This window comes from Lissotriton helveticus, chromosome 6, assembly GCF_964261635.1.
Source record: "Lissotriton helveticus chromosome 6, aLisHel1.1, whole genome shotgun sequence".
Taxonomy (NCBI): domain Eukaryota; kingdom Metazoa; phylum Chordata; class Amphibia; order Caudata; family Salamandridae; genus Lissotriton; species Lissotriton helveticus.
In genome coordinates, this window is record NC_136067.1 from 384,454,389 (window position 1) to 384,473,862 (window position 19,474).

The 19,474-nt window shown below is 49.8% G+C and overlaps 1 protein-coding gene across 4 annotated transcripts in view; it reads right to left on the bottom strand.

The window, feature by feature from the left end:
* The window catches only part of ASAP2 (ArfGAP with SH3 domain, ankyrin repeat and PH domain 2), a 1,060,322-nt gene that overhangs the window by 454,419 nt on the left and 586,429 nt on the right, over positions 1–19,474 (bottom strand). For all 4 annotated transcript variants that reach the window (XM_078647831.1, XM_078647829.1, XM_078647830.1 and 1 more), the window contains exons 14-15: positions 17,162–17,328; positions 16,670–16,803 (exon numbers count right to left, since the gene is read on the bottom strand). In XM_078647831.1, the coding sequence (XP_078503957.1) occupies positions 16,670–16,803; positions 17,162–17,328 (301 nt within the window). The remainder of the gene's footprint in view (positions 1–16,669; positions 16,804–17,161; positions 17,329–19,474) is intronic.

Below are 19,474 nucleotides of genomic sequence, written 5' to 3' on the forward strand. Positions count from 1 at the left end.
TCAGATTTTAGGCAGTATTGCTTGGTGAATGTATGCAGAGACGGCTACTTGGCTGTCTTGCATATCTCTAAAATCGGAGCTCCTCTTGCAAGGGTAGAAGTAGGGATTTTAGCCCTGGTAGAATGGGCCTGATTCCTTCTTGCGGTTCTTTCTTGGCCCGCATAGCAGGTCTTAATGTAGAGAAGGATCTACCTTAAAAGAGTCATTTTCTGCAGTGCTTTGCCTTTCTGGTACCCCATTACCCTAAAAAGAGTTGGTCATATAGTTGTGTGTCCATAGTGTTGTCCAGCTAGTATTTGAGTGCCAGCCTAGGTTCCAATCTATGTAACTGTTCCTCTTCCTTTGTGGGATGGGACGGAGTTAGAAGATCTGAAGGGTGATGGACTGATTCAAATAGAATGGAGTCACCACCTTAGCTAGGAAAACAGCACTGGCTCTCAATACAAACTGGTCAGGGTAAAAGGATAGAAAAGGTAGACAAGAACTAAGAGCCTGTAACTCACTCACCCAACTAGCTGAAATTATCACTAGTAGAAAAACTGTCTTCAAGGTTGTTAGACGGGGACCTGGAGGGTCGGCCGAGCACAGTGATCGCACAGACAGGTAACTTCCCCCCCACAGATGGACACCACACAAAGTTCAGGGTAACACCTTTTATAGGCACTTCTGGGAGTAGAGTGGTACGATACAAGGCAATCAGGACACGATGATCCTCTCAATTCTAGCCTCTAGTAAGGGAAGGGGGTAGCGGGACAGTCTTGGTACCCACGGGTACGGGTGTGTAACGGTGATAGCTCAAAATCCTCGAGCTCGGTGTTCGGAGGGGTCAGACCGCGGCAGCGCCGGCAGGTCCCGAAGAGGTCGTAGGTGGCACGGGCCGCGGCAGCGCCAGCAGGTCCCAACGAGGATGAAGGTTACAACGGGCCGCGGCAGCGCCAGCAGGTCCCACGAGAATGCAGGTTGCAACGGGCCGCGGCAGCGCCAGCAGGTCCCAACGAGGATGAAGGTTACAACGGGCCGCGGCAGCGCCAGCAGGTCCCACGAGAGTGCAGGTTGCAAAGGGCCGCGGCAGCGCCAGCAGGTCCCACGAGGATGAAGGTTGCAGAGGGCCGCGGCAGCGCCAGCAGGTCCCACGAGGATGAAGGTTGCAGAGGGCCGCGGCAGCGCCAGCAGGCAGGACAATAGTTCACAAGGCAGGGCTGTGGCAGCGCCAACAGTCCGTCAAGGATGAGTTCGTCGCGGTGTCTCTCGACTCCAGGATACAACTGCCTTCCTGTCCTGGGGCTGCCTCAGTTATAGGTCTGGCGCCCTTTGATGTCCGGACCCTCGCTCTTGGAGGTCGGGAGGTCTGGGATGAGGGAGTCCAGACACCCAGCAGGGGGGTGGAGCCAGCGCCCGAGGAGGCTGGGGGTGCTCGGCACCTGGCGGGGGAGAGCCATCGACACTTCGTACTCCCATTGACCTGCCAAGTGGGCCGTTCACCTCCTGGGTGGAGGGTGGTGCCGGGATGTCAGGGCCTGGCCAGGCCCAGGGTTGGGGTCGGGCTGAGGCCGCACGGCCGCGTGGTGCCGTGTCCAAGATGGCGGCTGGGCCGGGCAATGGTGCTGACGGTGGCCCGGGCCCTGTCCTGCGGGGAGGGAGCGAGCCCTTCATGTGGCCTGTCCAACATGCGTCCCCCCCAGCTGAAGGCGGGGAGAGTCACCCATCTTCTTGGGGACTTTCCTCGTCGAGGCGGAAAAAGCGGGACAGGCCATCCGCGTTGGCGTGGTCTTGGCCGGGTCGATGTTCCACAGTGAAGTCCATCCCCTGCAGGGAGATGGACCAACGTAGTAGTTTCGGGTTTTCCCCCCGCATCTGCATGAGCCATTGCAGGGGTCGATGATCGGTCTGGACCCGGAAGTGGGTGCCGAAGAGATAAGGCCGGAGCTTTTTGAGGGCCCACACCACGGCGAAGGCCTCCCTCTCGATGGCGCTCCAGCGTCGTTCTCGGGCCAGGAGCCGTCTGCTGATGAAAGCCACTGGCTGGTCAAGCCCTTCGGGGTTCAGCTGGGAAAGGACTGCCCCAACGCCATGGTCGGAGGCATCTGTTTGGACGATAAATTCCCGGCTGTAGTCGGGGGCCTGGAGCACCGGGGCGGAGCACATGGCGGCCTTCAGCTTCTCGAAGGCCGCTTGACAGTCTGGGGTCCAGTTGACCTTCTTTGGTTGGTTTTTGGAGGTAAGTTCCGTGAGGGGCCCTACGATGCTGCCATAGTCCCTCACGAACCGTCGGTAGTAGCCTGTGAGTCCCAAGAAGGCGCGGACCTCGGTCTGGGTGATGGGGGACTGCCACGACTGGATGGCAGCGATCTTGAGTTGCAGAGGGGCCACCAGACCGCTTCCCACCTGGTGCCCGAGATAGGTCACGGACCCCTGGCCAATTTGGCATTTGCTGGCCTTGATCGTGAGGCCAGCTCGTTGGAGGGCCTGTAGCACCTCTCGGAGGTGGTGGCGGTGGTCGGACCAGTGGTGGCTGTACACAGCGATATCGTCCAGGTAGGCGGCGCTGAATCCTTCGAGTCCTGCCAGGACCTGGTTTACTAGCCGCTGAAATGTTGCTGGCGCATTCTTCATGCCGAATGGCATGACCTTGAAGTGATAGTGGCCATCAGGGGTAGAGAATGCCGATCGTTCTTGGGCCCGGGGTGTGAGACCGATCTGCCAGTAGCCCGCTGTCAGGTCGAAGATGCTGAGGTAGCGGGCAGCTCCCATGCGGTCGATTAGTTCATCTGCTCGGGGGATGGGGTGTGCGTCTGTTCTGGTGACCGCATTCAAGCCCCGGTAGTCGACGCAGAACCGGAGCTCCGGCGTGGCGCCGGGGGCGGCCGCTTTGGGGACCAGTACCACTGGGCTGGCCCAGGGGCTGTCTGAGGGCTCGATGATCCCGAGTGTGAGCATCTTGGCCACCTCCTCTTGGATGCAGGCCCGTACCCGATCTGGTACGCGGTAGGCCCGATGGCGGATAGGGGGACTGTCTCCAGTGTCCACGTCGTGTAAGCACCAGGGGGTGACCCCTGGGGTGAGGGAGAACAGGGTGGAGAACTGGAGCAGGAGGACCCGGCAGTCTTGGCGCTGTTCCAGGGTGAGGGCCTCCGAGAGTCGGACCCCGTCCACGGAGCCGTCCATCTCCCGTGACCGTAGGAGGTCAGGAAGGGGTTCGGAGTCCTCCTCGGTTCCATTGTCGGTTGCCATCAGGAGACTGAGTTCGGAGCGTACAAAGTGGGGTTTCAGTCTATTAGCGTGGAGGACCCGGAGAGGGTTTCGGGAAGATTCCATATCGATGAGATAGGTGACAGGGCTCTTGCGCTCGATTACTTTGAAGGGCCCCGTCCATTTGTCTTGCAGGGCGCATGGTTCGGTGGGAGACATTACCCACACTTGTTGGCCGGGTTCAAATTCGATGGAGGATGCATTTTGATCGTACCACCTTTTCATGTCCTCCTGACTGGCCTCCAGGTTTGTTTTTGCCATCTCTCTGAACCTTCTGGTCTGGTTGCGGAGGGTTAGGAGGTACTTGAAAACATCTGGAGGGTTCTTTAGAGGGGGCATTTCCCAGCCTTCTTTGACTAGGCTGAGCGGGCCTCGCACCGGGTGTCCATACAAGAGTTCGAAAGGGCTGAAGCCGAGGGACTTCTGGGGGACTTCTCGGTAGGCAAAGAGAAGGCACGGTAGTAGCACATCCCACTGGCGACGGAGGGGCTCATCCAACCCCCCAATCATCCCTTTGAGCGTGCGGTTGAACCGCTCAACCAGTCCATTCCCTTGAGGGTGATAGGGGGTCGTGAATCGGTAGGTGACCCCACACTGTTGCCAGAGGGACTTCATGTATTTTGAGATAAAGTTCGTACCCCTGTCGCTGACGACTTCCCGGGGGAAGCCCACTCGAGAGAAGATCCCCATCAAGGCTCGACCCACTACTGGGGCTGTTATCGTACGAAGGGGGACCGCCTCAGGATAGCGGGTAGCGTGATCCACCAGGACCAGGATGAAGCGATGTCCCTGTGCTGTTCGGGGGTCCAGGGGCCCCACAATGTCTATTCCCACCCTTTCGAACGGGGTGGTCACCACGGGGAATGGTTGTAGGGGTGCCTTGAGTTTGCGGCCGCTCTTCCCACTGGCCTGGCAGGTCGGGCAGGACCGGCAATGGTTGGATACGTCATTTCTCATTTTGGGCCAAAAAAAGTGAGTCACCAGGCGGTGGTAGGTCTTGTCTTGGCCCAGGTGCCCGGCCAGGGGGGCATCATGGGCTAGGTTCAACAGGAAGTCTCTGAAGTGGAGGGGCACCACCAGCACTCGCCCGGCCCCCAGTTCTGCGATTTTCTGTTCGCTGTACAATAGATCATTGTCCCAATAAACCCAGTGGGCCCCGGTGGTGTCTCCTTGGCTCTGGGCGAGCGCTTGCTGTCGCAATCCCTCGAGGGAGGGGCAGGTCTTTTGCTCCTGCCGGAATTGTTCCTGGGTGGGCCCCCCTTCTTGACGCCACTGAGCCAGGTCGGGAAGCTCGGGGGGCTGTGTGGACCCCTCTGGGGTGGGGTCCGGGTGGTCGGTCTGGAGGAAGTCTTCTTCTGGAGTGATCGAGGGCGGAGGTGCTGCCCATTCTGGTTCTTCTGGTCTAGGGATGGTGCGGGTGGCCATGGACCGGGTGGTTACGCACGCCCAGTCCGGGAGACCCAACATCCCCAGATGCTCTCTTCTTTCCACAGCGGCCCACGGGGAGCTCTCGAGATCGTTCCCCAGGAGGCAGTCTACGGGGGCATCGTCACGGACAGTTACTTTCAGCATGCCGGACACTCCTCCCCATTCGAAGGGGACGCAGGCCATCCGACACAGGCTCTCCGAGTTATCTGCCGATCGGACGGGGCAAAGTACGTTTGGTAGGATTTGTTCTGGGGTCACCAGGTGACAGCGGACAGCCGTCACACTGGCCCCGGTGTCACGCAGGGCCTCGGCCTTGCGCCCATTGATGCTCACCCATTGGCTGTACTTCCGAGTGTTGGCGGGCAGGGGAGTCCGCGGGACCATGTCTCTTCCTCCTAGGCATGCCAGGGTCATGGCGGCGGGTTCCCACTCGAACTGCTCCGACTCATAGGTCTCCGTGTCTTCGGAGACTTGTTCTTCTCCCAGGGCGGCGGCCGCCATCTGGCGGGGCCCGGGGGCCTGGTTCTTCGGGCAGGTCGGGTCACTGGCATAGTGGCCGACTCGCTGGCATCGATGACACGTCACGTTAGCTCGGAACCCCGGGCGCATCGGGGGGTTTCCCCGGCCTGCTGGGGCCGGGGTGGCGTTAGTGGGTGCGGCCGGGGCGGCGTCTCTGCCCCGGCCCGGGCCTCCTCCTCCTCCTCGGGGACGATGGTGACCTTGGTTGGTTCTGTTCTGCTCATTCGGCCCACTCCGGGCCACTCGGGTGCTCTCCCACCGGTCAGCCTCGGTGGCGAGCTGCCGGGGTTCAGTCAATTTACTGTCGAGGAGGTGCTGCCTGAGCTCGACAAAGCAGTTGTTGGAGAGGTGCTCCCACACAATGAGATTGAAGAGTTGTTCGTAAGTGGTTACGTTGTTACCCTTGATCCACCCCTCGAAGGCTCGGCTGAAATAGTTCACGTATTCCAACCACGTCGTACCTGGGATCCTGGTGCAGTTGCGGAACCTCTGGCGGTACATTTCGGGTGTAAGTCCATATCGACTGAGGAGGGCGGCCTTCATGTGGTCATAGGACGTCATTTGATGGTCCGGAAGCTGCAGCAGGGCATCACGACCCTCGTTGACGAATCTCCCCCATAGACCGGCTCCCCAGTCACTTCGAGCGACCCGGTGGGCGGTCATGGCAATCTCATAGGCCTTGAACCACTGCTGTATGTCGTCGTTCCGGTGATATTCTCGGACCACATCCTTGGGGATGTGGACCTTCTGCTCGGTAGGACCCGGGGAGTGCGGTTGCTCGGGCACCCCTAGGTTTTTGTTCAGTTTGCGCATTTCTATCTCCGCTAGTTTGCACTCGTGCTCGTATGCCAGTCTTTTTTCTTCGAGGTCTCTCTGTCTCTGTTTTTCCTCTCGCTCTTCTCTGAGCCGTAAGTGTTCTAAGTTTATTTTTTGTTCCGCCAGTTTCAATTCTCCGTCTAATCTGAGTCGTGCCAAGTCTAACTCGTGCAATCTATTTTTTTCCCGCTCTTGGATCTCTTCATGGGAGGGGCCTGTTCTCCGTTCCTCCGTCCGGGTGGTGTTGACTTCCGGGGCTGCGGGGTCCCGGGGGGTTGCGGTATTTGTCTCTGTCCAGGCCTCTAGGGCGTTTTTGAAGTCTTCTTTTGTGCTTAGCCCGGTGGTAGCAATGCCTAAGTCCATGCAAAATTGTTTGAGCTCTCGGTGGTTGTATTCTTCCAGCTTTTCCATCTGGAACTTCTCTGCCGATCCGCTCTCTTTGGTCGTCATTGTGGTTTTAGTCGTAGGGTGAGTTACTGTCTGTACGGTACGCGTTGGTTCGGATCGCGCCGCTAGCCACCAATGTTAGACGGGGACCTGGAGGGTCGGCCGAGCACAGTGATCGCACAGACAGGTAACTTCCCCCCCACAGATGGACACCACACAAAGTTCAGGGTAACACCTTTTATAGGCACTTCTGGGAGTAGAGTGGTACGATACAAGGCAATCAGGACACGATGATCCTCTCAATTCTAGCCTCTAGTAAGGGAAGGGGGTAGCGGGACAGTCTTGGTACCCACGGGTACGGGTGTGTAACGGTGATAGCTCACAATCCTCGAGCTCGGTGTTCGGAGGGGTCAGACCGCGGCAGCGCCGGCAGGTCCCGAAGAGGTCGTAGGTGGCACGGGCCGCGGCAGCGCCAGCAGGTCCCAACGAGGATGAAGGTTACAACGGGCCGCGGCTGCGCCAGCAGGTCCCACGAGAATGCAGGTTGCAACGGGCCGCGGCAGCGCCAGCAGGTCCCAACGAGGATGAAGGTTACAACGGGCCGCGGCAGCGCCAGCAGGTCCCACGAGAGTGCAGGTTGCAAAGGGCCGCGGCAGCGCCAGCAGGTCCCACGAGGATGAAGGTTGCAGAGGGCCGCGGCAGCGCCAGCAGGTCCCACGAGGATGAAGGTTGCAGAGGGCCGCGGCAGCGCCAGCAGGCAGGACAATAGTTCACAAGGCAGGGCTGTGGCAGCGCCAACAGTCCGTCAAGGATGAGTTCGTCGCGGTGTCTCTCGACTCCAGGATACAACTGCCTTCCTGTCCTGGGGCTGCCTCAGTTATAGGTCTGGCGCCCTTTGATGTCCGGACCCTCGCTCTTGGAGGTCGGGAGGTCTGGGATGAGGGAGTCCAGACACCCAGCAGGGGGGTGGAGCCAGCGCCCGAGGAGGCTGGGGGTGCTCGGCACCTGGCGGGGGAGAGCCATCGACACTTCGTACTCCCATTGACCTGCCAAGTGGGCCGTTCACCTCCTGGGTGGAGGGTGGTGCCGGGATGTCGGGGCCTGGCCAGGCCCAGGGTTGGGGTCGGGCTGAGGCCGCACGGCCGCGTGGTGCCGTGTCCAAGATGGCGGCTGGGCCGGGCAATGGTGCTGACGGTGGCCCGGGCCCTGTCCTGCGGGGAGGGAGCGAGCCCTTCATGTGGCCTGTCCAACAAAGGTCAACATCCTTAAGGGACAACTGTGCAGTGATAGAGAGTCCCTATCAGAAAAGTTAACGCTAAATTAAGGTCCCACTGGAGAACAACAAATGGGGTTGAAGGGTACGGATTTGTTAATCCCTTCTGAAAAGGCATCGCAATGGGGGATTTGAAATGGGACGGCTGGTCTGGCAGACAGAGTAACACCAACAATGCCACTAAATATGCCTTGCCTTGACAGGTAGAACTGCACAATCTCTCTGGGCAAAGTGCAAATTGTAGAACCCGGGATAACTTGTCCTGCAAAGGGTCTATGTTGTTGTGCGCTCACCATGCAACAAAGTTACTTCATCTGTCAGGGTAAGCAATTTTTGTAGAGGAGCGATGTGCCAAAAGAATAACATCAGCCAACCTTGGCTGGAGGGGAGTAAACCTTTGAGCACCAGCTGAATCATCCGCAATTCCAAAAGGTTGATGTGTAGAACCTGTTCTTCCGAAGACCAGAGGCCTCTGTTCACCAGATCCTCCAGGTGACCTCTTCATCTTAAGGTGGAGGTATCATTCATTACTGTAGACACGACTGTAGGGGGAGTGAAGCCCATCCCGCAGCTGCGTTTCAGCCCATTTTTCCATCAAGCAACTTTCGCTGCAGCGCTGGGTGAGATCACAATGGAGTCCAATAGGTCTCCCTATACTGCAGCCACTGCTGTTTGAGGCACCACTGCAGGGCCCTCTTGTGCCAATGTGCATGTGTGACTAGGTAAATGCAGGAAGTCAGCAGACCCAGGATTTTCTGGATCATCGGGACTGGAAGTCTTGAGCCATGCAGGAAGGGTGAGATAATTTCCTGGATGTTGGTAATACTCTGAGGTGGAGGAAGCATGCGGGGAAGGGTGGTGCCCCGTTCTGACCCTATGAACTGGAGTCATTAGGAGGGCCTCAGGTGAGAACTAGGCTCACTGATCAAAAAGTCCAGGTCGAACAGTAGACACACTATTGACTACAGATAGTGCAACTCCACCTCTGATGACCAGGCTTTGATCAGCCAGTCATCCAGGAACGGTAAAACGGTGGGAAAATGCTTTGAGTCACAACTTCTACCATCACCTTGGTGAAGATGTTAGGCTAAATGAGAGTACGCGGAAAACATTGGACCTACTGCCTGCGATGGCCAGGCAGACTATGGTTCACGCCTTGGTGACGTCGCGCCTGGATTATGGCAACATTCTTTATCTGGGTGTGACGACCAAATGCATGCTCCGACTTCAGGGAGTGCAGAGCGCGGCGGCCCGCCTGATTCTTAGGCGCCCTAGAATGTCGTCTGCGAGGGCAGCACGAATTGCGTTACACTGGCTCCTAATAAAAGAAAGAGTCTTATTCAAGGCACTCTGTGTGTGTCACCGGATCCTGCAGGGGAGTGCTCCATCGTACCTGTTCGATCTTCTCACCCCCTATGTGCCTACACGCCAGCTGAGGTCAGGTGGAGTGGGCCTGTGTGAGCAAGCTGTCAAGAGAGCCAGGATGGGCAGAAGGTCTTTTCGCCTTCTGGCCGCTAAACATTGGAACGCTCTCCCGGTGGGCCTCCATATGGAGGCTCAGGAGAGCTGCTTCAGGAAATACTTAAAAACGTATCTCTTCCCCCGAGATAAGTAGGGTGGCAGAGGTGGGTAGCAGAATCATGGGCAACGCAACCACAGCGCGGGGACACACTGGACATAGTGTAACCATTGCGCTTTATAAATGTGACTATTATTATTATTACTGCAAACTGGTAATGTGTAAAACAAAGCACAAATACTTCTAATATGACCGTAGGATAGGGATGTAGAAATACGCATCCTGCAAGTCGAGTGACACCATGCAGTCCTCAGCTTCTAACGCCAGCAACACTTGGATGAGGGTCACCTTTTTCAGGAAGTAGTTCAACTCCCTCAGGTCAGGAGTCAGACGCAGACCACCGCCCTTCTTGGTCACAATGAAATAACCGAAGTAGCATCCTTGTCATTTTTCCAGTTCTGGCTCTAACTCTGCTGCTCTCTTCTGCAGGAGTGCTGTCACTAGCTGACAAATGGCAAGATGGTCTAGTAGAGTGGGGGAGGAAGTTGGGGAGAGTAACCTCTTTCCACTTTTAAAAGGACCCACTGGCTCGAAGTAATGGACCTCGAGGACGGCAGACAGGAGGACACTCGCCCTCCCACAGGCTTCAAATGAGGTTGGTGTACAGACCTAAGACTGCTTTCTTGGGGGTAAATGAGGAAGAGGAGGAGAAGGGGAGACTTGCTTGAGGGATCTTCTGCCTTTATATCGGCCCTTACCTTTGTAGTCGAGGACCAGCGTATTTAGGGGCTGCGGCGTCTGTGGCTGACAGTGTTGTCGAAAGGCGAAGCTCCTGGCAAAATATCAAAAGCTTTTGTCGAGTAGGTGTGGGACACTCCCACACTGGTTCCTGTGGGTGCTCCTATGGAGGCAAATAACCTCTGGTTTTGTCTGAGTTAATCAAGTTCAAATGTCCGATCAGTTCATCAAAAATGTATTCATGAAAGTCATATATTATAATCATAATGACTCAAGTAACGTTATTTGAAGTTTCATCCATCAAGGCGATTCAGAGTACAAAAATCCCTATGCATTTCGGGACGAAAGTCCATGCATCAGGGGACTCGAAGTGATCAAAGTAGTGCAGTTACCGCGTTCAGAAACGGGTGTCAGCAAGAATCGAAATATCAAAAGCAACACAATTGCCTGTAGTCTCTCTGGGGCTGAGGTTGCTGAAGCACCAGAGAAACGCAATTGCCTTGTTGGCTTGAAATGTTCCCAGAGCAGCATCCATTTTCTCTCCAATAGATGAGTTCCGTCAAAGGGTAGGTCCATCAAATTCGATTACAAATGCTTCAAAGAGCTGGAGGTTCTGTGCCAGGCACAGCGTCTGATCGAGATCAGAGTACCCATTACTCTTGCCATAGAATCCCCTCTATCTATGCCAGACTTGATCATGTGCATAGAAGCATTCTGCCCATCATTTAGGATTTTTCGAAAATGCATTTGCATTTGTTTTGTAACATAATGCACTATCATTTGAGCCATATGTCCCACAGGGCATGTACAAAGAGGACTAAAAGGCAATAAGCATTAAAAAACTTCAGGGCCATGCAGCCAGCTCTGAAGATTTTCTTTCCTCGTGCTTCCACGCTCTTGCATTTTCTGTCCGATGGGGCTGAGAGAAAAAGTCCCCTGTGCCTGGCCTGAAGAGCAGTAACGCTTTAACTAACAAACTCTTTAGTGATGGGAGCAAGGAAAAATAGAGCCCCCTTGATAAGATCGATGGCACGTGGAAATTTGTCTGTGTACTGATGAGGATCAGGAAAAGCTTCTCCCAGGCAGGTAAGACTGGATCCAATGAAACATCATTAAGTAAGGGCTCTTCAACTGAAAAAGGAATACCTATCTGTTATCCTAGTTCTCCTCCACGGAATCTTCCTTATAGTGATGTGTACTGAACTGTACCGCCCTTTATGGGACACCAGAGTGCATTTAACAAATATAGTACACATTTATTATTTTAAGAAAGCCAGTTTTTATGGGTAAAAGAAGATATTTTAAAACAGCCTATAAAAGGCTATGCTGGTCACTTCTCAGCCACTTATAAAATGATACGGTTAAGAACAAAAAATTTCAGAGAAAACAATGTGACTTGAATACACTTTTACAAACTATTTTGAAAAGATGAGAGTAAGAAAATAGGAACAATATAGTCTTTTAGGTTAAAGTCTGAAAGACTGGAAAACTGGTGCTGCTCCTTCCACCACCAGTATCCATACCATCAGTATACCATCATGTGCCGCAGGTGGCAGTTCAGTCCTTACTTTTACCGAAACAAAGTATCATGGTAAAGTTCTAAAAATAGCACCCTTTGCCCTTCTCAGGGGACGGAAGGGTTGCTTAGGACTACAGTCCCTGGAGGAAAACTAAAATTAAAGGTAAGTACCTATTCCTTCTCCATGAATGGATCTTCACTATTAGTACTAAGCACTGAATATAATAGGAAAGCCATTCACAAAAAGGAATGGAAAGGGCAAGTAACCATATTAAAAACTAGCCAAAAAGATTTTGCTGAGGGGATTGACCCCTTGAACTTCACCTCTGAAATCTGTATAAAGATAGTATTGTCTTGTGAAAGTGTATACAGACATCCATGGAGGAGCTTTACAGATGTTCAGAACAGACTTTTCTCAGCAATTTCACAGTAGCAGATATGCCTTTAGTGGAGCTTTGGGTCTTTCTTACAAAGATTTGTTAGCTTTGATGTAACACAGAAAAATCCTGGAAATAATCTACTCGGAGTCAGACTGTTCGGACATGAAACAGTGCTCCTACCAGGCCACAGTTTACAAACAGATGGTCAGGCAGCCTAATGCCTATGGTTATATTTAACTAGAATTTAAGAACCATTTTTACATCAGCAAATACAAGTTCTTCTCAATTGGAGGAGGAAGATTTTGGTAGAACGTAGGAAGGAAAATTGTCTGATTAGGGTGGCTGAGTTATCTTTGCTAATATGTTGTTATGGAACATTGCATATTGTTCTTTACAGCAGCTTGGGTCTCACTAACTCACAGTGAAAGTAATAGCGACTAGAAAAGCAGTGCTTTAGGAAAGTTGCAGATGACAAGTCTTATGAGTGGGTTAAAAAGAGGAACACATTCTTTTTGACATAACTATATTCAGCTCCCAAGGAGGAGATTGTATCTTTAAGGGAGGATAAGTCTTTGTATGATTTTTTAAAAAGCCTTTTACAGCAAGAATCATGAAAGAAGAGGTTTGTGACGGGTTTCTAGTGTAAACGTTTATGGCTGCTAGATATACTATAATCAAAGTATGCAGCTCAGATTTGACCAGTTATAAATGCATGGGAGTACTCCGTCACTCCGTCCACTTGTTCTTGTCTGGGGGGATGAAGAGCAGTGGGGGAGCAGGCTTAAAACGTTTTTGATAACACCAGATGCAGAACAACTTATTTTTAAATGAACTAGGGTTTTCTTGTGGAAGAGAGTCTGGTTTCTCTCAGAATGAATATGCAATATTTTAGCAGTTCTAAATGATGTATACTGTAAGAGTTTAGTAGTTAAGTAGCTTAACTCATTGACGTTTGGTTGAAGTGCGGGATCCAGCCCCCAATCTTGAATAGGAGATTGGGCCTGCCACATTAGCGTCCAATAGGTGTAGAAGGTTAGTATACCATCACTTCTGGAGCCACTCTGGGGCGAAGAGTATCATTCTTGCTTTGTCTCTTTTCAATTTGATGACCATTATCGGAATCATTGACACTGGCAAAACACACAGTTACATTTCATTGACCCGTCGATCAAAAGTGATATCACCATAATTACTGGTTGGTAATACCTAGATGAATAATCTGGGCATTTCTTGTTATCTGTGTTTTTGTGAACAAGTCTTTGTCTGGAAACCCCCATTTACAAACAAGGTCATGCAGAAGCTCCCCTCATTCATTAACCATTTGTGGTTGTATTGAATTATTTGTTTCCGCACCCTGTACTACATGTAGGTAGACTTCTGTGATGCACAGGTTTCCCGCAATCTGCCATCTCTAAATATTTTGGGCTTCTAAGAGACTGAGCTCTGGATCTCGTGCATCCCTGCTTCTTAAGATAATGCATTGTTGTAGTATTATCCAACTGAACAAGCAAGGAAGATGTTGGGTAGCTTGGCAGAAAAGGCTTGAGGGTTAGATGAACTGCCCTTAATGCCAGATGGTTAATTTAGTAGGTAGTTTCTTTTGACCACCACAACCTTTGAACCTGAAGACTATTCATCAGGGCTTAGTAAGGGACGTGTCATGATAGTCTTAATTTGGTCTCTGATAGAAAAGTTACACCTTTCAGGAAATTGGACTAAAAGCACCACAAGGAAGAAGTCAGTTGCATTTTGTGAAAGAGTCAGTTTAACCTCCCAACTGCCTGAAAGCTGACACCATCAGTCTTCCACGCACTGTTGCAATGGTCTCATTTGCAGAAAGGAAAATAGTTTTGGAGTGCCGTTTAGTGTTTCATCCTTTAACGTATCGGACATTTTAAATAGTTAGAATATAGCCTCTTCCCCAAAAGAAACACTCTTGCTGACAATGTGTCAATGAAATCCCTAAGGTAACGTATGGACTGCATAGAAATGGCCATAGATTTGGAGAAACTCAGCTTAAAACCCAGTTGATCAAACACAAAGTGTGATGCTATAGACTTTTGACGTGTTGGTGCCTCATAGACCAGTCCTCCAAGTATAGTTATAGGTAGATTTCCATTCTTCTGAGTTGTGCTGCAACCACTGCCGTAAACTTGTAAAATGTTTGTAGTGCTGCATTGCGGTCGAAAGGCAGAAACTTATATTGATAATGGGAACTGACCACCAGAAATCTCAAGAATTTGCGATGTTTCCGAATGAAGAGAGTATGAAAGTATGCATCTTGGAATTCTAAGGCATACATCTACTCCCCTGGTAGAGTATTGGATATATCTGTGAAGTGCAAACATCTGAAGCTTGTGTCTCTTTAGTTATTTGTTGGCTGTTCTAAGGTCTCAAATTGGATGGTATTCCTGTTTTGGTCCTTTCTTTGGAACCAGGAAGTAGAAGGTAACTCTAAAGTTCCTTTCTGTTGCAGAGAACCAAATGTAATTATAAAGAGAAGGATCAGGTGGGAGCTGACTTACAAAAGAAGGAACTCTAGATGGTACTAAGATGCCTTCATCAGAGGAATGAACAGAGGAGATGACTTGAACGTCTGAGAATAGTCAGTCAGCACATCGGTCTGTTATTTTTCTCCATTGTACGAGATGACTGTGGATGCTTCCCCCTGCTCCCTGCTTCCTACTGGAGTAGCGAACAAGAGGCTGAAAGGGGTGTCACTGTTTGGAGGGATTTCCAGCAGCAATTGGTGTTTGTTGGAAACCTTTCCTACTCTTTCGAGGTTGAAAGGACTGCTTGTGTTTTTGTTGTTAATGGTACTGCTGCGACCACTGAGGAGTTGGAACCTTCTGCTGATGCTCATGCTTCTCATAATGTTTGTATGAATGTCCCCTATAACACTTAGCTTCTCTAGGCCAAGTACTTTAAGTGTCTTCAAATCAGCTTTTATGGGCTGCATTTCATCGTCTGCAAGAGCCACAGGCAAAGAGTCCCCAGAAAATGGTTGGTTTAAAATCCTTTGTTGAGACTCTTCTTTTAAACCTGTCAGGTGATGCCATGAAGATTGACCGAGGGTCAGACTATGATAGTAGCCATGAGTGGCTAAGACTGCAGAATCCTCTGCAGCACCAATCATTTGAGATCATTATACCCTCCTGGAGAACCTCTAAGAAGTCTTGTTGTAATAGTTAGGGCTTCCGCGATGGGACTCTATCGGAATATCAACGGTGGGGGACTTATGGATCAAGGGAGAGGTAGCTACCTTCGCCCACCTCAAAGAACAGTATGTACTGGCACCCTCTGAAATATTCAGATACACAGAGATCAGGCATGCACTAAAAGCAGCGATTCCAGCTGGTACCACACTTCTGGAGGCCTCCCCCCTAAAGGATAGGTTATTGACAGATTACATGGCTAAGAAGGCCACTTCCCTCACCTACCGCAAACTCGCCAATAATTTACCAGATCCTATGACGACCCTCCGTGAACTATCGTTCAACAAACTTGGGGACTTAGATGACACAGACTGGCAGTAGGCGCTCTCATCACCGCGCAAAGTAGCGATATCCTCCAGACTAAGACTGGTGCAACTGAAAATACTACACCGAACATACTATACCAGAGTGATCCTACATGAAATAGGGGGGGTGAGAACTCGCTTGGTCTCCGGAACAGTGGGGCGGAGGGTACGTTTTACCACACAATATGGCAGTACCCACGAATAGTGCCCTACTGGACGGCAGTTATGCGAACTATTACTCAAATGGGTGGAGTCTCAGTGCTACCTGAGCCCAAGCAATGTCTCCTAAATGTCTGGGAGCCCATGGATCTCACTCACGCTTCACAGGACTGGGCAACGCTTGGGATGATGTTCGCCAAATGAAATATAGCTACATTCTGGGGGTCACAATCCACTCCAACACTATACGACTGGTGTAAAGATATGGACGGGGCCATGGTGGCAAAGAAGGCGGAATATTAGCCGCAGCTGCCCAAATTAGTGGGAGACAATATGGGGAGCCTGGAACACATATAGGGGGAACATCTGTACTCCACCTGGGCACATGTGGTACCCTCCAAACATCCATGCACTGTGGGCCAGGCACCAAATGGCGCCTCGCCCATGGTGCACAGATGATTAAAAAGTGCCTTTTTTTACTGTGGCTTGTGCTGCAGCCCTTTTCATGGTTGCAGCAGAATGCGCAGTGGAAAAAGGCAATTTCCGACCGCCTGCATGCTGGTCATATCGTGATACGGCAGGTGGGACTGCCAACTCTGTTGGACGGTATCATTTGTGTCCCTGTACTTAGATTAACTCAAGGCACCAGGAGGCAAAATTATCTTCGACTGAAATTATCAGACCTTTCTGGTTCTTCTGGGCTACCTGGAATGTTCAGTCCCTGAATATTAGAACCTGTCTACAGACAAACCTGTCCCATGCATCAGTTCTTGATGGTGGAATCAGGATTTTCTGACTCCCTTAGTTACAAGTGCTCCTTCTATCTTGCAATCAGTTTAAGAGTTGCAAAGAAGGAAGATAGTGGTCAGAGACAAATTTAGTGACCTTGCAATTGACTGGCGACAGTGTTCCTGGAAATAACAGCAGTGCAGAAAATCAACAGTATTTAAGACTTTGAAATGATATCCTACTGGACTCTTGGGCTAACCCTAAGGAATATTGCAAAGCACAAAAGACTTTAATGTCAAGCACACATTTTTCTTGTTCAAATGAATGGTTCTAGCTTACAGTTAAAAGCCTAAAACAATTATTTGAAAACAAGAAGATACAAAAGAATATCTTTCTTTATAATTACTATAAATGTAGCGCAATAAATTCTTACCAAGAGTTCAGATGTTCCCAGCACATCTAACGTAAGAGACTGTATCCTTGAATAGTGTACTCCAAGTTCTCTGTGTATTCCTGAGCACTCAATACAAGTCAAAATTCCCAGATTTGTAGACAGCCACGTAGGTTCTAGGAGAAACCAGATGGCAATGCATTTAATTCAAGAATTACTTCGCTTTGGTATTAATTGTTTAACCTATGCAGCAACAAAGGTCCAAGAGTTTTGAGAATGAACACTTGCAGTACTTCCATGTGGTTATCAAAAAGTGTAACACAAATAATTCTTAAGACCCAAGAAATCATCTTTTCCTTGCTGTTTACTCTCCTTATGAATACAGACAGATTTTTATATGTATATGGACAGTGGAAAAATCAGATGACAGTGGGTACGGTCCAGGTAGAATAAATGCTTAACGCTTGATGAAACCCACAAGCATTCATTTATCCATGATCCGGTTATTTTCCATTAATAATGTATCAGTGTTACCTGATGCTCCACAATCACAGCATATATCATTCCCAGTCATCCTCTGGACTTCGGATATAATTTCTTTTGTCAGTTCTTGAACAATATTATTTTCTCCGGTGCTCTGATCGCCTTTGAATGCATTATTTAGTGCTTCTTCTTTGCTATTTTGTAGCACAGACATCCATCTAAAACACAAGTAGAATATTTTCGATAAAGTCAAGACTATATACTATGTCCTGTACAGTAAGTATTCTCTAAAAAGCCTCCTTTTACGCCTTTGACTTTCTCTTAATTTGGGTCATACTCCAAACCGACAAAAACTGTTGCAAACCACAAAGCTTTCAGAAACCAACCAGTGAGATAAACTATATTTTTGAAACATCAACCTCTAAAATATAATTATGATAACTCTACTGGTGTCAAGATCCATTCAGACAACTGCTTTTTATAGCTGTGTACAGTTGACCAAATGCTATAGTGAAGCTAAACCTGTGTATAAAATTCTTGTGAATTAAGACATTTTGAGAGAAGTACATCACTTGTAGATCGCCCTCATGAGAATGCTGTTCCTAATTTTGCAATTCTTAGTGCAAATATTCTTATGGATGGTAACCTGACCTGCTTATTAGGGTTTATCTTTCTTTCTTTCTCACCCCTTTGGTTTTCTCCTCCTCATAGTCATACCCATCCTGGTGCTGTTCTTAAAAATTCGAATTTGTGATTCCTGTTATTACTTATTTGTCGAGTTATGCTCTAACTGGGATGCAATTACAGGTTTGTTGAATTATAAACTTCAAAAAATGATAAACATGCATATAACACATGGTCTGTGATGCTTTACAAGTTAAGAAGAATCACAGATCAGGATTTCAAGATTCTACTGGATTTGCACTGTCAATCTCCCAGCACAAAGATGCAGCACTTCTACCTGATCCTAGAGGCAGCTGAGTTTATACACACAAATGGCTTCAAATAAGAAATGTCTACTGAAAATAAATAAAAAGTGTCAAACAATACTGGAGTTTGAAAGTTCATTAAAATTGAAACTTCAGTAAAGCAACAAAAACAAAACATTAAAATCAAGATTTAAAAGTAGAGGTAGAATAGCAACTACATTACCAAAAATAGGTTAATGCTAGACACCAACTCTCTAATGTTAGATCACTTTATTGCATTTTTCTACAAGACACAATCTCAAATTGACACTTTTAAAAAACTACATCCAAGAGAGAAAAAACATCAAATGTGCCCAACCCAAGGGGACCCGAAGAATTTTCCAATAAAAATGTTAAATCAAAAGAGGCCAAGGCTTAATAGAAAAGTTCAAAATGCTTCTGCTTAAGCAACGTAACAAACGTTCTGCCAAACAGAAGGCCCACTAGACTGAAAGTAAGATTAGCCCAGCGCTTTCATTCTGTTATCAAAGCTGGGACTTTGCAATGATATGGGCTGATAACTCAATTTTATATCTACCCACCTTGCATGCTTCAACACAAGAAACCTCACTATGCACGCATACTTGCGCACCATCAGCAAGTTACTACACGTAAGCACAGGCCGCGACATACCCTTTGACTGGACTATTTACCTGCTACACCATTTCCGTTGAACACCGGCCACAGAAGTAACATCCCGGTTCCTCGACCTGGGGCTAGTGGTCGCCAAGAGACTTCTCACTAAGAGGTGGAAGGCGCAAGACCCACCTCATATACAAGTATGGAGGCACTTGTTCTCCGCATGGGGTAGGGCAGAGGGAACTGCTGATGAATGTAGCTGGTGCCAGTGTGAGGGGTAATTTACAACAAGGGGTGGTGATGGACAGAGTCTCTGAATTAAGCAGAGTACTCTCACCCAGTCAAGAGATCAGGGCTAGATCCAACACCGTTTTTTAGCTCATTGCACCATCCCAGTTTCAGAACCTGGCTGTATGCAAATTAGTCTGTCCCTGGCCCAGTGCATCATGGGAACAGGGCAGACCAGACTACAAAAGCCAATTCTTACACTGGGAAGGAAACAAGCTTCCGGGGACCGGTTTCTGCCATTTCAGGCGTCTTCGGCCCGGCTTGCTTGAATCCTGATGGTGCAATGAGCAAGGGACTCACATCTGAGTATACCCTTCCACGCTTAGGGTGGACAAAATAATTTACAACAAGGGGTGGTGATGGACAGAGTCTCTGAATTAAGCAGAGTACTCTCACCCAGTCAAGAGATCAGGGCTAGATCCAACACCGTTTTTTAGCTCATTGCACCATCCCAGTTTCAGAACCTGGCTGTATGCAAATTAGTCTGTCCCTGGCCCAGTGCATCATGGGAACAGGGCAGACCACAAAA